General features: G+C 38.1%; 1 protein-coding gene across 26 annotated transcripts in view; it reads left to right on the top strand.

Annotated features, from left to right (window-relative positions):
• The window catches only part of NRXN3 (neurexin 3), a 967,492-nt gene that overhangs the window by 828,137 nt on the left and 122,271 nt on the right, over positions 1-17,084 (top strand). For all 26 annotated transcript variants that reach the window (XM_071426717.1, XM_071426711.1, XM_071426710.1 and 23 more), the window contains one exon: positions 4,108-4,279. In XM_071426717.1, the coding sequence (XP_071282818.1) occupies positions 4,108-4,279 (172 nt within the window). The remainder of the gene's footprint in view (positions 1-4,107; positions 4,280-17,084) is intronic.

Here is a 17,084-nt window from a genome sequence, read left to right as displayed (position 1 = left end):
TCTGGTTTACAGTAAGGTAAAAGAAAAGGGTGCACAAAGTGAACCAATGCTTCAGGGCAACCAATAAATTGCTGATCTGCTGATCCAGGCTGTAGATTAGCTCTTTGTCATTTAATAATGTTGCAAATGTTTGGAAATTATGCATGTAACAAACTGTTGCCAGGAGTCTGTGCAGAGTAGACAGGTCAAGGAGAAGCATTGTACATTTTTTTTTTTCAGGACTTTGTGCTTTTTTTGTTCTTTTAACTTATCTACAACCATTCCATTATGTGATCATAATTATAGTTCTAAATTCTTAGAGACATAATGGCAGAAGTTTATCTCCAGAAGTACTGCAAGGAATGAAGTGGTAATGTGGCTTTTGAGGGCAGCAATTTTATGGGATAAATCAGCACAAGACAAATTCTTGAAAAAACTTTAAAAATCCTTTTTGGCAAATAGCCTTAAAGAAAGAAGAGAAAAAAGTAAGATAGATTGAATGCTGAGTTCACTTCATTATTTATAAGTAAAATGGTTCTCAGTTTTCTAAGACATAGTGCCAGCACTTGATGTCACTTGGAGTTTTCAAAGACATTAATTAATGGTTGCCTTTTCATGGAAACTTTTTGGGGCACTCAGTGAGTACCAATATAGAGAGGAAAAAAATTGCACTGTCTGTTAAAATTCTCTTGAAACCTTTTGGAGCACGTAACTCGTTTTCTCTGTGTGCCTCTGTATTCACCTTTTCCCTTGCTGCATAGTTATGATTTTTTTTCCTATAGCTAAAAAATAAATGTGGTGGCTCAAAACCCTTCTTTGTCACATATTTACTGGTCTAGTTAATACCTTTGTTTGGTTATGTGAAAAGAAAATCCACCAGCTGAATGTGTGGGGAAAGGAATGAAAGGCTGTGTCCATCATGAAGTGTCAAACTGTAATGGTCGAACTTGTCTTTCAGATTTAGAAGGAAGGTAGGTTTTGGTAAAAGCTGTTTTTAATGAAGTATTGTAGTGCAAGAAACTGGGATTTGAAGAGATGTTGAAAATAAATTGTGGATTTGCTCCTTGTGTCCATGGTCACTGTTCTCTGCTGTAGGATTTTCTCTGAGTTTTGCTTTACTTTATTATTTTTCTTCTGCCAGGAATGCATAAACTAATTGTTAATTTTTTCATAGTGTCTGGTTCCCTGGAGATTTAAAATATCATAAGTAAACTGTATCTTGGGGTCTGTGTGTGCAGGTTGGCTTCAGTAGCCCTACATTTGACATATTGTGTTGTGTTTTATTCTGGTAATTGGAACAAAACCATTTTCATGACAAGTTCCTACTCAGTCCAAATAAGAGTCTCAGAACTTGTGATTCTGCAAAAGTCAAGTTAAAGAGTCACAGGGAGCTTTGCCCAAGAGTGATCTGAAGAGAGCTGGAACAGACTGTTCACAAGAACCATGTTTTTTTTTAGACAATTTTTTGCACTTCTTAATTGCAACAAAGTGTTACACTGCTTTTAGAAGGGCTGTCTTCTCTGGCTCTGGGAGGGGATGCCTCTTGGGATGGGGAAGGCACCAATTTGCTCATTTCCCCCCTCTCTCCATCATACTAAAGGCCACTGGCATTTTGCAGTCCTCTGCTTCCAGAATCTTATCTCTTTCCCAGTTTGCCCTCTTATCACTAGCTCTTTAAATAGGTCTTTTCCTTAAGCCCTGGGAAAGGAAATGGTGAAAGGTGCTATCTCCTTTTCCTCTGAGGAGAAATCAGAAACATTTTCTCATTCTGCAGAGATTAATTGAACTTCCCACCATCCTTTTCCCCACCTGCAAGTTTTTACCTTTGCCTCATTGAGCCTGTAGGCTTGGAGGTATGCAGCTTTCACTCTGCTGAATAGCTTTTATTCCTTTCCTCTTCTGTGGTGGTGGTTCTAATCTGTTCCATTAGAAAAGTGCAGGTCTTCATCTTACCTACTCATGCTATGCCTTCACCAAGGTGGACTCTTCTTAGAGCAGCCACAGTTTGCCAAAGAAGCTTGGTGTGTTGATGGCAATTAAAAAGCAATATGAGAAATCATCCAGGAGGCTGATTGTAAGTTTATATCTTGCAAAACCACAATATCAGTAGCCAGGTTACCCAGTCACTATGTATTATTTGAGTCTGAGAAAAAATTAATCATAAGTTCTTTGGTAATTGCTATGCAGGTAAAGATAATTATGTGGTTGCCAGCAAAAGATTCACTAAAACAGAGTTGGGAGATCACTTACTTCATATGTCAAAGAAGTGGTAAAGCTGTGCCAGCAATGCTTTTATCCGAAATAAATCATTGTTAACTGAAACTTATTTTTTGGGATAGCATAAGAGAAGAAACGTTGGTTGTTTCCAAATGGCATCTGATTACATGCATCTGCTGGGAGCAGCAATCCACTTACCTCACAGTCCAGTGAAGAAAAGGATGATATTGCTATCTTGAAGAAAAGTCTCTTCAAAGAATAACAGTATGAATGTACATAAAACTTTCTATCCAGCATACATTTAGCACAGTCTAAAATTTACTGTTTTAATGAGAGAAAAACCAAAATGCTTACTGTTTTCAGTGCTAAGCTTCAAGTAGTTGAACCACCAGAGTTCATCACCTCTTCAGCTACAGGATTGTTTTATTTCCTTTCCTAAAACAATTCTGTAGTCTGACACCAGGAAATTTGGTGTTACGAAGAAAATGTCAAAAAAGAAGAAGGGTAGTGAAGATACAAGGAATTTGTGATGAGTACTTTGGTATGAGTAAGCTTTGAAATGTAAGGTAAAGGAATCAAAAAGACCTCTCTGAGAAATTGAAGCATGGTGAAACTTTCAGAAAAAGATTTTTTTAATACCCGGAGACAGAAATAAATCCAGGAGAGGAATCCAAGGTGGCCATCAAGTACAAGAGCAGAAGTTTCTTTCTTATTGCTGAGATTTGCTAATGTGAATGTAGTAAAGTTAGGGTAACAGCCCTGAAGAATGGGATCCTCTGCCCTCTAAGCAGATGTGTAAGGTAGTAAATGGAACAGAAATGTCCTGTAACTCATTATTATACCTCAGTTTTTTTCAAGAAAAATGTATTTGCATAGAAGATGGCCATTTACTCTCTGTTGTTTCAATTTTATAGTATGGATAGCTAGCAAATATATTGACTTCCTATATGATACATTTTAGTTCTGCCTGTCTGTACCAGTTTTGTATATGTGCAGTGCACTTAATATGCCTTCATAATTGTTGACACTAGCATATTGTGCCTCTCCTTACTGAGTGCTTGAAGATGCATTGCTCTTAATTGTACAGTGATGAGAATTTCTGTTGCTGTTTAAATCAGTAATATTAAATGCATATATCTGATCAGAGTATACTCTGGGTGTGTATTTTGCAACCTAAAGTCATTAAATATGGTCATTATTTGGAGTCACCTGAGGGGCCCTGCAGAAGGAAGTGTTGTGGCTATTATAGCAGGTTTTGCCTGCTCTTCCCTTTCAGTCAGTGACTGGTGCAAAGTTTTGGAAAAACGCTGCTTTATTGGTAAGGCACTGTTTGCTCTGTGATGGAGAAAAATAAGATGGGCAGCTCCTGTCTCTTAGGTAGCTTCCCTCTGGATTTCGAAGTCAGCTAATGACACTTCTGCTCCCTTTGAGTTCCATTCATCTTCTAACTGCATTCTTCCTGCTGGATCCCACAATTACTTTTTTGGGGAGTGAGGACTGTTTGTTTCCCAAGAAGAATAACAGAACAAAACAGGTGTTGAGATAACAGCCTGTCAGTGGCTGCATTTTATATAACAAGTGACTAGTAATAATCAGTAGAGATGTTGCTCAAATAACTCTTTATCCACATCTCCTGATTTTTGCTGCCTGGTTTCTCACCTGTCTTCTGTGATTTTTTATGGGAACAAATGAGTCACTGTCTTCGGGTGAATGCTGTAAAGAACAGTGTGAAAGAAAGTGTTTGCATTGAAGCAGAACCAATGAAATGTGTCCTGAGGAAGCTCAAAATGACAATTCTGTGTATTCTCCAGTGCCATCTACCGGCAGAACTACCCACTAGAGACTTAGAGGCCAAGAACATTCTCCTAAGTGGCAGCAATTTTAAAACACTTGTTTCTTTTCTTCTTTCAGGAGCAGGGCAAAATTGGTGTAGTCTTCAATATTGGCACAGTGGACATCTCTATTAAAGAGGAAAGCACACCTGTAAATGATGGCAAATACCACGTGGTACGCTTTACCAGGAATGGTGGCAATGCAACACTTCAGGTTGACAGCTGGCCAGTGAATGAACACTACCCCACAGGTACATATATTTTTCTTTTTGTTCTCTTTTAGTGTATCTGTACCTATAACCTAATAGTTGTAGTAACTGGTTGCTATACAAATCTTTGTTGTTAGTAACAACTGGTTGCTATATAAATCTTTGTTGCTTCATCTCGACAATAAATTCACAAGCCTGGTGATGCATATTCTGTCTCTTGGAAAACAAACTAATGGTCCTTTACACTGGAAGAATAAGCATGCCAACTGTGTGTTATGATATCCATAGATGATGCTATTTCAGAGGTCTCTAAGTGAATCCTGGTTCTACATAGACTTACAAAGCCATTCAATGACAAATTTGGTTTTGCTACTTGTGATATTTTCTAAATATTTGAAAAATTTTGAACAGACTTTATGAAAAGGAGCTGTGAAATGAAAAGACTCTAGCTCCACCCCAAATATTGTCTATATGAATACAGAGTAGAATTGTAAGGAACATGAAACATAAGCAAGTATTTGAGCAGACCTTATGCTTGCCCCATAATTTTTTATCCTCTGAATTTCACTTACTCTCTTAGGTTTGCAGATACAAAGGTTAACACAGCATCTAACCAAAACTGACAACTCCTAGTTGGCTTTCTGTCAAAATGCAGCAGAAAAATTCAACATCTTTGGAAATTATCACCCTAAATCCACCAGAAATAGTGAATAACTAGCTCTTGATACCCTGTCACATGTTTCATCCCACCACTGGCAAATCACAATGTCATGATACTTTGTCATAATGCTAAAAGATCAAACTTAGACCAAGTGAAAAACAGATTGCTTTGTGTGCTGCTGACAGTGTATTAAATAGCTGAGATCTGATGATGTGCATGGTTATAAAAGGAAGAATGAACACAAGGAAAGAACTCCAGTGTTAACCACATTCCTCTTATTCATATGTTGCCTAAGGTCAAGCCATGATCTTGATTTTGGATATTGAGTCTAAGAAACATTCAGTTCTTTATTTCTAGGTTGTATAGTAGTAACTCAAGACAGAAGGAGGATTTCTTGCTAGTGGTGTAGGAATTGTTCAAAAGAAACTTGAATTATAGGAAATATCCTAACTTGAGGTTATCTGCTAATTTATGTGACATTATACTAATAAATTACTCCAAGGGGATGACTTCATCTCTTCTACTCCCTCAGAAAGCACACAGAAAGGTTTTTGAATGTGAGTCATCTGTGCTATATTGCTCTCTATTACATATGTCCCTTTGTCAGTGTTTTGTGAGGTGTATGCAAAAGGATACATTTCAATTATTAACCTTATTTCTGTGAAAAAATTCTTTTTTAAGAATGCCATGATGGATATGCTGTGTTAGGTTCTAGCTCTGCTATCCATTGGTTTGAGAGGAAAGGTCCAACTGAGGATCTTTCTTCTGCTCCTTTCATCAATTATTTTGTAAAATACCTCCAATCCAGTTGGCAGCCAATTACAGTCACTACAAACCCTATGAATAAATTTTCTTCTTATATTGCTTGCTGTAGTAAGTCTCTGGTGTAAAGAAACGAAATATTCAGCTCAGTGCTTTAGAGATTTTTTTTTTAAAGGGAAAATAAATCACCCTGAGAGACTACCTCAGTACCCTGGGCTTCTGCCTTGGCTAAAGATATTTCTATGTTTTCATTAGAAGATGTATGGTTTTATGGAATCAGCATTAATCTTATATTCTGGGCAAGTATATAGTGTGTTCAGTTGTACCCTAAGAAAAAAGGACACCTTTATCTTCCAGACACCTTTTCCTTTCTGTGCACGTATTTCAATTTTTGTCTGTTTGTAGATGATGAATTTTTCAGCCTGTCCCTGTGAAAATAAGGCTTATGGGACTATACTTGGTGTGTGCAGGTTAATCCCTTACTTGTTTCCTTCTTTTTTCAAACCAATATTTTAGCCAAATTAAAAAAAGAAAAGACAAAAATCAAAAAACCAGAAGATAATACATTACTGTGGGAAAAACCCAAGCAAACCAACAAACAAAAAAAACCCCAAGGGTGGAGGGCAATGTTCCAGCCCTCCCAAAGGAAAGGACTGTGGCTTGATGTCAATTCATGTTAAATACCAGAATATCCATATAATAGAGTGGCATTATGAATGCCTAAGATTCAGAAAAGATTCAATGAACCAATTATTACAGGAAGCCAATACTTATTAGTCCCATTTTCTGAGCAGACAATGGTTTAAAAAAAGATTGAACAGGAGCTTTTAAAATTAATTACTTGCTGTCTTTCACAAACCAAACTTGCGCTGTTGTTTTTGATCTGACTGCAAGACCAAACCTGTGTTCAGCAGAGATTCAGTTCTGTAAAGGCTTTGTGGTTGGATGGACCCGGGCTAATCCAGTGCATTTCAACTGGAACCTGCTGAAAATTTAAATTCATATCAAACTTGAGTGATAGTAGCTGAGTAATCCCCTATGTTTCACATAGCATCATGTCAATTCTGGAAGCACAGTTATTGGTAGTGTTTATAAAATGGTGTATGTGTAGACCATGCTTGCTTGGGCACACTGTGTTGTCTGTAAAATGAACAATGTCATGTGCACTTGGTTTTTCACACAGTGCTATACCCTAATGTTTACTAATTTTATAAACTATCTAATGTTTCTTCTTTGTCATCACACATGGTGCAATCTTCAGTCAGGGCTGCATTCTGAATGGCATTTCCATGCTCCTCTATGAGTTTTATTACTTGTGGAAGGATTATACATTAGACTCATAATTACTTGCTCAATGAAAACTACAAATAAAAGTTGGATATTCATTAAAGGAGAAAAGTGAGAGAATATTGGCTTTCCTTAAAATACAGTCTTTAGTTAAATTGAAATTAACTGAAACTAGCCCAATGGGACCAAAAGGCTCCAGAGCTGTATTTTTACAACTTCAAATAAAAGACAAGGAAAATAGAATGACAGCAAACTTACAACTCAGGCAATGACATTTTGGGTTTTATAGCATCTGATTGCATTCCAGTCACCTGCAGCATGAACTTTGTACTTTCTTGTAAGGAAAAGGGTTAGAGAAAAATGGTAAAGGAGAGAATTAACTTGGAGCTAAAGTTGGCTTTGTGACTGAAATAATCCAAATTACTAGGGATGGTCTCTCATCTTTAGTACCATCTCAAGGTACCAGAGTTTCTGTTACTGGACAGTAAGACAGAACAGTGGCCCAGTATGGTATGTGAGACAAAGCTCCTGAGAATTGGGAGATATCAAAGAAGTAGTATTAGCACAGAGGCTGCTGTCTGCAATTCAGCTGTTGTGGTTCAGCCAAAACCATTGAACTGTTTGTGATTTATTTGCATTAGTTTTGCTCTTTCTCCTCTCTCTCAAGAACACAATAAGGAGATGGGCTTCTTCCATAGGCTGTACTGATAGCCAATTTCTTAATGCTTGATTCATTAAGCTGGTTATCACAATATGATAGGATTTTTCTTGGTCAGGGTATAAAACTTTTGCTGTAGTCTAAAGTACAGTTTTCTATGACTTCCTCCCTTCTGTTGTCTCTCATGCTTTCATCCTTTTAAGTGTCTCCCAGAAAACAGGTTGTGCTGGGTCATTGTTATTTTCCTGCTTTTATGTTCCTGGAGAAAGCCTTCTCTATATCCAAATAAATTGTTTAATGATGAAATTTGAGTAATTTTAGACCCAGACTTCAGGAAGAGGAAGTATCTGACATGTTTTTGTTTTGATTAAAATGAAACCCATCAAATTTGAGACAGCTTACAGAAATTTTCAGAACAGTTAGAAATAAATCTTCAATTTTTACACAGAACTAGGATACCTCAGTCCTTAAGTTTTCATTATTTCTTAAGCAGGATGGGGGTTTTTTACTCAGTTCACTGTCTTTTCCTTGCAAAGAAATACTCTGTGTGATGCCAGATTTGTAGTGTATGTCAAAACAAGCCTGACATTCCTGTTTGTTCATCCAGGCACAAACTACATATTCTGCAGTAGGAAAAAAAACCCAAAACAAAACAAAAAACAAACAAACAAAAAACCAAACAACCAAACAAAAAAAAAAAAAAAAAAAAAACCAAGGTGAAGACAAGCTGTTAAGTAAGAGTATCCACGATAAAAAAATAAAATCTTATTATCTTATTGAAGTAATGTTTTAAAGGAGAGGATTAAAGGAAAGAAGGCAACAGGTAGGAAGGAGCTGTCATTTAAAGAAATGCATGATCCAGCAAAACAAGTGTAGCCTGGATTTTTTAATGCATTTTAGAAACAAGAATTAAGACAGTATTAAACAACTGGATTATTACCAGTGTTCATTATTTCATCCATACAGTACACATTTTTATATTTTTCCCCTTTATCATTCTCGAGTTATCTCTCACTCTTCTTGCACTAGTCTTTGCCCTTTCAAATTACATTATTCTGCAGGTTTTTTGCTATGGATAAAAGAAAAAAATAGTTCATCCTCTATGTCCCTACTTTATTTGATCTCTGAAGTACATTTCTGAGAGGAAATTGCATTTCTGGGAAAGCTGGACTGTTAGCTCTTGGCAGCAGAACTGACTGCTCTGGCCAGATAAGTACATACCTACAAAACAAAAAGCTGATTCTGAGACCGTGGTGTCTGTGCTGGGATTTTCTTTCAGTGTAGTTCCAGTTCCAAGGATTGAATGTTCCTGAACTGTTGGGCATATCTTTTTTTTTTTTTTCATTTGGAAGCAATCCAATTTGAACTGCATCTTTGTTAGTCTACGTGAGACAAAGTCTTTGTGTAAAACAATAAGCTTTCTAAAAGCAGGTCAAAGTGATAGTGGTGTAGATTCTGCTACCTACCCTGCCTTGCTAAAATGTATTTCTTCATTTTCTAGGTGGAAAGATCTGAAGTGGCTAGATTTGTGCCCCTCATTTTATGTAAGATAGGGAAGAAAACTGGCTGAGTTCTTTCTTGCTTTTTTCAATAATTTTTCTAGCTAACTGAAGGAATAGTGAAGGATGCTAGCAACAGGACTCCTCTCAATTATCTAGCAAGGGTCTTGGTGTCTGGGAGAGCCCTGCTGACTGGAACGTAGCCACTGCTATTCCAGGCTATAAGAAGGGTGTGAGAAAAAATACAGGGAGCTACAGACATGTTAGTCTAAACTCAGCTCCAGGAAAAATTATGAAGATTATACTGAATGCTGTTGAAAGGTATTTGAAGAATAATGCAGTCATAAAGCACACTCAACATGGGTTCACAAGGGGAATGTTCCATTGTAACTAATTTTATGTCTTTCTATCTGCCTTATGGATGAAGGGAAGGCAGTGGATGTAGTTTTTCCTGGATTTTAGTAATGCTTTTGATACCATCCCTCACAGCACCATTCAAGACAAATTGCCCAGCTGTGGGATGAGCTGTGCACAGTGCACTGGGTTAGGAACTGCTGAACTGCAGAGCTCACAGGGCTGCGGTGGATGGGGCTGCATCTGCCTGGCAACTGGTGACCAGAGCTGCTCCTCAGGGTTCAGTTCTAGGGACAGATCTGTTCACTATATTCATTCTTCTGTGGTAAGGTCACCTATCTCATGGACAAAGGGAAGGTAGTGGATGTGGATGTTTGCTAGTGAGACTAAACTGGCCGGTGCTGTTGACCCCCTCAGGGGACGAAAAACCTTGCAGGGAATTCTAACTGGATTGGGAGCATTGGACAATGATTAATGGGATAAAATTAAGCAAGAACAAATTCTGGATTCTGCACCTGGAGCAGAGTAACATTACTAGGAATTAGGAGAGGAGTGGCTGGAGATCAGCTGTGAAGAAGGGGTCTTTCTGGAGTGCTGGTGGGCAGCAGCTCAGTGTAAGTCATATGTGGACCCTGACAGTGAAAACAGCAAACCATGTCCTGGGGAGCATAAAAACCAGCACAGACAGCCAGTCAAAAGGAGTGGTTGTCCTGTTCTATTCAGTGTTTGTGTGGTCTCACTCTTGGTAGTGTCCCATAATTTGAGTAGGATGTGAACATCCATGAAAATGTCCAGAGCACAGCAGCAAATCTGGTGACAGGGCTGGAAGGCATGTACCATGGAGAGTGGTTAAGGACTTGGGGGTCGCTGAGTTTGGAGCAAAGCAGGCTGGGGTGACAGTGCTCTTTGCAGCTTTCTGAGGGTGGAAGCAGAGACAGGTGCTGAGCTATTTTTTCCATGGTACTTAGTGATGGGACATGTAGGAGTGTTTCAAAGCTATGCAGGAGGAGGTTCAGAATAGATCTTAGGAAGCATTACTTTACTCACAGACTAGTCAAACAGAACCAGTTTTCTAGAGAGATTGTCACCAGGCCTCATGCCCATAAGTGTTTAAGAGGTATTTGGACACTGCCCTTAAGAACATGCTTTGACTTTTGGCCAGCCCTGATTGAGCTAGATAATTGTTGTAGCTACTTTCCAAATATTCTAGTGTAGTCTAAACTACTTGCTCACAAAGAAATAAAGAATGTCAGGTAGAGGTTATAGTTCTGTGTTTAAGTGAAAGGTGATGCAACAAAGGCTACTGGAAGAATCTCATGTCTGTCAGTTTTTATCAATTTTTCTTTCACTTTGTGATCTCTCATCTTTGAGAAGATTTCATTAATTTGAGACATGTTTTGGACACCTGAAATTATATACTGCATCTCTATAACACAGAAAAAATAGATGTATTTTTCATTTCATCTGTTTTAACTGTAGAGAATTAATTATGGTGGTGGAAAGAACTTGAAGTATTTGTGTTTGTCTTGATAAGATTGAAAGCTTGGTTCTATCTTATTCTTCGTTTATCAAAAGTATTCTATGATTAAAAGTATCAGAATAATTGGAATCTGGCATTTTTTAAATTGCTGTTACCCATTTGATACTTTTGCAAAGTGCTGAATATTTCTCAGTGAGATGATGTTAACCCTTCCATGCTTTGTTTGATTGTAGCAAATTAGAATACTGGTTGCAGCCTAATAAGATTCAAAATATCTCAAACTTTTTTTTTTCTATAAATACCCACCCAAACCTATTGTAGGTACTTTAAAAATGGAGTAATACAGTAGGAGAACTTAAGCCAGCATCAGAGATTTTACAGGAATTGTGAGGTGGGAAAAATGAAGCATGAGGCTGTTTCAGCAAGAGCAGACTGAATACTGACTGAATACTGCTAATGTGTGATGGAAAGGGCATTTTATAAAAGAGGAACCTGAAGTTGCCTTAAGTAGTAAGTTTTGCATGGCACTGCACAATTCATGATGGGTACTATTGTAAATTTCTGTGAAAAACAAAAAAGCAGATTTCATTTCCAGAGATGTGGATATCCACAGATCCAGCTATCTTCAAATGCAGTGTTGGTTCTCAGTATCTCTAAAAATGCTTCTACCCATCCCTACAAATAAAATTCCATGAGTTTTACACAACCGTGAATATTGAACAAGAATTCATAGACTGCTTTAAAACAGGTCATTTATTGTCCTACTCAAGCCATCAATGAGATCCATTTCCCACCTCATCCCTCTACTGAAAGGATTCTGAGGACTTCTCTTCTCTTCTCTTCTCTTCTCTTCTCTTCTCTTCTCTTCTCTTCTCTTCTCATTCTTTTAGGCTTTATTTAGTTTTTATCGACAACATTTTCTTTCTCTCCCTCTGTGATTTCCCAGCCATGAGATAAATAGCCTTGTATCTTACAAGCTAAATACAATTACTGCTATCAAAACTGGAGTCTTTCTCTCCCTGTAAATGTCTCTTGGAAGCTGATAAGCTGTTCAAAGCAAACTGCAGGCTTCTGCCTAATCCTGAGATTAAACATAACCACCCAGAAGACAGCAAGAGATAATTGAGGAGGGGGGCTGGGGAAGGCAGGCAGGAGAGGAAGAGAGGAAGAGAAAATGAGATCCTCTCCTGAGATATTAAGAGGACATACAGAAGGCTCAAGGTTATTTGTAAAGGAATTACACAAAACACACAAGAGCTTGTTATGATGAGGAATTTCCTCAGAAAACGCAGTGATTGTTGTAGTTGTTAAAGACAAAATTTAGCAAGGATTTGTTTGATGTAAAGGATACAGGGCAGCTCCCACTCATGATTTCTGATTTTTATGCATTATCCCCATCTTGTCCTGGAAACAGAAGGTCTCACAAGATTGTGTCCAGATTCTTTGTGCATGCTAGAGTTCATCTCACTGACTTTATTACTGAACATGGGGAGACAGTAGATTTCCCAAGACAGAAGCAGGGGACTGAGCTGACTTCTCTGTGCTCTGTTTTGGTACCTGCTGACCAACCTAGAAAATAAGAGTGCCTTAACTGTGGAGAAATAGTATGTGATATCTGTATTAGTCTTCACTTATATAGGCATATAGTATGCTTATATAGGCTTATATGGTAACTGGAGGTTACTAGTTTTTATGAGTCAGCCCAATACAGTTGAAAAAGTCAGCCTCATTTCAGGATATATAAGTTCTTCATGGTAGGTTTTTTTTTTAATCGGTAGCATTATATTTTTCTACTTCTGTAATTTTTTTGCGTCTTCTGTTTCTGAGAGCTTGTCTGTTTTTAACTGTTATCAAAGGGATATTACCTCTTCCAACTTTGCTTTATTTAATTTATAATGCATTAGACAAGAAAAGGGAAGTAAGTTTAGAAGTTGTAATAGTAGCATCACTGGGGAAATCAGGAAAAGACTACATATCCTTTCTTCAGCTGACATGTGCACTGATATTGTAAATAATATACAATGCTGTGATTATTAGTTCTTGTGAGCTCAGTGATGCAAAGTCTAATGCTGATTGTGAAATTAACAAGGAAAACTCACTGAGATGTCTGAGTCACTGCAACAAGTTCTTTCTGAGTTTGTATTTATCCCTGCACAGTACCTCTACATGGCTCATATTGCACCACTTCAGTGATTTCCTTAGAGGAAATTTCTAGTTCTCTGTGCTGTTCAGAGCCTGGGTCCTCCTCCCCCAAATTCATTCTGTCTTGCAGAATGACTTTGACATGTCATTTCCTCTTTTTTCCACCCTTCAACTCCCCACAAAAACTTTGGCTTCTGCCTTCTTGTGTCCCTGTAGCAATGTTTTCCTTCCCTCAGACTTGAGGCTGTTATGATCTCCTTTTCACTTCTGAAACCTTGCTTCTGAAACCAAGGTAATAGTAAGAAGTTTGGCTGAACCCAGTTGTCTTCATGAAAATGGATCTTGTGCTGGATGACTTGGAATCATTAATGTGTTGCTTGATCTGCATGCTGAAGGGATTTCTTTCTTGGTGCTACCAGATCCCACTGTGGTCTTAATATTTTCCTATCCAAATGTCCTTCTGAGTGGGCAATGAGTAAGGAACAAAAGAACTGATTTTTTGATTAGCCCTGTAGGCTGAATGCGATCACCAGGGTTCTTGTCACATACTTTGTTGTGGATTTTGACTTTTCATATTGTACTCATTTTGTGGGACTTAAATGAGCTCTCAGATGCTTCCTATCAGCATGAATTGGAGACAGCATATAAAGTGCCTTTGACAGATTTACTGCATTTCATAATGAGCCTAAAACATATAAAAAGACAGGGTTAATAAAACAGAATTGGAGGAGCACATTTTGAAGGCAGTACTGCAACATATGTTGAAAGATCTGCCAAGAGGGATGATTAAAGCATGACAAGTTGATGAAATCAAAAGTTGATTGTAGCTTGTCACTGCAGGGCCATAGCATCTATAATATATTTTTAGAGTTGGAAAACTGATAAATATGGCTACCTGATATGAACACTCAAGTTTTGTTCCCCTGTATCCAATGACATATAAAACATATAAGACTTGTTGATGAAGTCATCAACAAATGAACATAGTTTGAAATTCATGCAAAAAACCTCATGTTAATGCATGTGTTTCCATACTGGATGACGGGATAGGATCTGACATGATATAAAAGTTACATAAATGTTGCCACTACGCTTAGAGTTTAACTGCCGTGTACTTTGTATTTTGCTTTTCCACAGAAAAAGTGAAGCTGTGGTTTATTTCTAATTTGCTCCATCCTCAAAGAGTTTCATGAAAGTGTTATAAGGACTTTCTGTCTTCCAAATTCTAGTTTGGAGGACAGAAGAGAGAGAAAACAGAAAACAACTAACAAAAAGGTGATTATATTGCAGCTTCCAGTATCCATTGCTCCTGTTTTGTTTCTTAAAGCTGATCTGAGCTCTTGCAACACACTGCATTCAGACTGAGGGAGATGTAGTTTTAACTTCCTCAAGTACCTCAAGCCCATGTGGGTGGCAGTCTGTCAAGCCCTGGAATTTGTCCGATTGGCATCAAGAAAGAGGGAAATGCATGGGTCTTTATGAAGACATGCAAGGTAATGAAGCAGAGCAAGTAGCACAGTATGATTTAACAGCAGTAGGGTTGAAAGAAGGAGTTTACCTAAGGAAGGAAGTAAACACAGAAAAGTATCTTCATGCAAGTTGCCATGACCATCTAATTCCCACCCAGGATCCCACTGATAGGCCTTGAGGGAGAGGGGAGAGGAGTAAGAAGTATTCTTCTGCAGCAGTCTTTATTACTGCTACATAACAATCACATAAAAGGTTCTTCTAATATGCAAATACATGTTAGAGGCAATACTAGTTTTAATTTAGCCAAAATATTTATCTTGTTTATAGCTTAGATAAAGAAAACAGTAACAGAAAGTACTGACAGTTTGAGTAAAAGTTTTTTGGTGCTGTCCAAAAAACCAGAGATATGTATTATTTGTATTGTATATTCAGCTGTTAGCTGAATTAGTGTAGCAACACTCTTACATCTTCCTGCATCAGACTAGATGTCCAATATGTCAAATCTGCAGATGAATACCAAATACTTTAGAAGAAAATTTGCTGTAATGGTCAAAATGACACTTTTTCCAATGGTCCTGGATTTGGGATTCTCTTCTGTCTTCCCAGAGCCTGATTGTTCATCTAATCAAGCTTATTGAGTCTGAGACCTGTCAAGTGTCTGATGCTCCAGAGAATTACAATAACACACCATGGCAACAACAAAAATATGCCCCAAAAGATGTCCTTCTAAAAAAAAGAATTGCCCTACTTCTGCATTTAGTTTGTGATCTGAAATATGAAGTCAAATAAGCTCTATGTGTTTGTATCATATCTACAGCAATTACATTTGTATTTCTCAGTTGGAAAGCAAATGTTTCCTTGTTTTTCCTCATTAATTTATTCAGGAAGACATGATTGTGTGGAAATACTCCCACTTCTTCTGCATCTGGAGAAGTTACTTTGCTGTACTGTGACCCCACTGCTCAGCCAAATTTAAACCATAACAACCCAAAACCTAGGTAGTTAGTGGCATCTCTGATTTTTCCTCTATTTTTATGATCCTTTTTCCATTGATTCTCAAATCTCAGTTCTTTCCTCTTAGCTTAGTTCTATTGACTAGAGTTCTTTGTAAGATGAATTCTTGGAGCACAGAGTGAATGCCTAGGAAAAGTTGTATTAACCTTTGACAATGGTAGTACAGCATAAACTGAAACTCAGGAGGAGATGAGCTTTATGATTTCCCAGTCCTAGGTTTGCTCTATGTCAGAATGATCACTTAAAATATTCCAAGATACAGTATCCATAGGGATAAAAGGGAAAAATACATTATCCATAGGGATAAAAGGGAAAAATTAGGCAGAAAGATGCATCTTTCTGCCTAATTGTTCTCACCTGGCATCTGATTTAAGAACCCTGGGATATCCCAAGGAATTGGCATTGCATTCATATACTTACCACAGGCCTTTGAATCCCAGTGCCTGAGATACTATGGTGCAAAAAAGATACAATCCATGTGGTTTTCCCTGTATTTCTTTGACATCCAGCCATTTTCCATGAAGAGTAGTTACATGCTAAGAGATACAGGTATATCCTGATAGCTTGGTCTTCCCAACAATGCCAAAGTATACCGCCATTCACACAAGCATGTGTACCCTGACTGAATCCTCAGATATTTTGAGCTGTTCTCATCTGTTGGTGTCCATTGCTCCATGATTGTATGAGATCCAGGTACCAAGCATAAACCTTATCAACAGTGATTTCTGGTAAATTTCTCCTTTGCTGGCATAAGATTAATTAGAACCATAGAAGAACTTGGTTTGGAAGGGACCTTTAGGATCATCTAGTTCCAAACTCCCTGCCACGGTGGGGACACCTTCCACTAGAACACATTGCGCCCCATCCAACCAATTGCTGTTGCTTCAGCCATTTGATGATACATCAAATGTAGCTGTACAAAGTGCTGAGAAGGATGGAGAAATATTTCTCAGATGGAGACTCAGGCTAAACAGAATCCTGCTGCACAGCACAGTGCAGTGAGTTCCCAGACATGAATATATTTACGTTTCTCTCCTGGGTTAGTTCTGTTTCAGTTCTCCTGATCAAACAGAGTTTTTATGTTTTATTTCTTCTCTATCTCCCTCCCTCTCCCTAACTCTCCTTCTGTCCCTGTCTCTCTCTCATAAACACACATGTGTGCACAGTAAGAATGAGCAAACAAACATCTGTCCTGAGGGATCACAGGCTTGAGCAACTTTGTGCTTTTCTGATCACATTGCCTGCAGAAAAAACAGTGCCAGCTGTAATCCCTGGTTGACATGCTGACATGCAGTGACAGAAGTGGTTTATGCATCCACGTCAGCCTTTTCCCTGCTCTCTAAAGGCACTGGAAAGCATGAAGTCATTAAAATCATATGCTACAATCTGAAGTAGAGCAACGGTGTGAAAGGATGGTCAGAAATGAAAGGGGCCAGTCATGGAACTAGGAGTCAGAAGTTCATGAATCCCAGCCTTGTGTTTAGAGATGCCTTTCTCTGTGATCTTGGCTAATGCTTTTA

The sequence above is a fragment of the Agelaius tricolor genome, unplaced genomic scaffold (genome assembly GCF_023055355.1).
Source record: "Agelaius tricolor isolate 1412-34295 unplaced genomic scaffold, bAgeTri1.0.p SCAF_5, whole genome shotgun sequence".
In the NCBI taxonomy this organism is placed as follows: domain Eukaryota; kingdom Metazoa; phylum Chordata; class Aves; order Passeriformes; family Icteridae; genus Agelaius; species Agelaius tricolor.
This window is presented reverse-complemented; position numbering and strand designations above follow the sequence as displayed.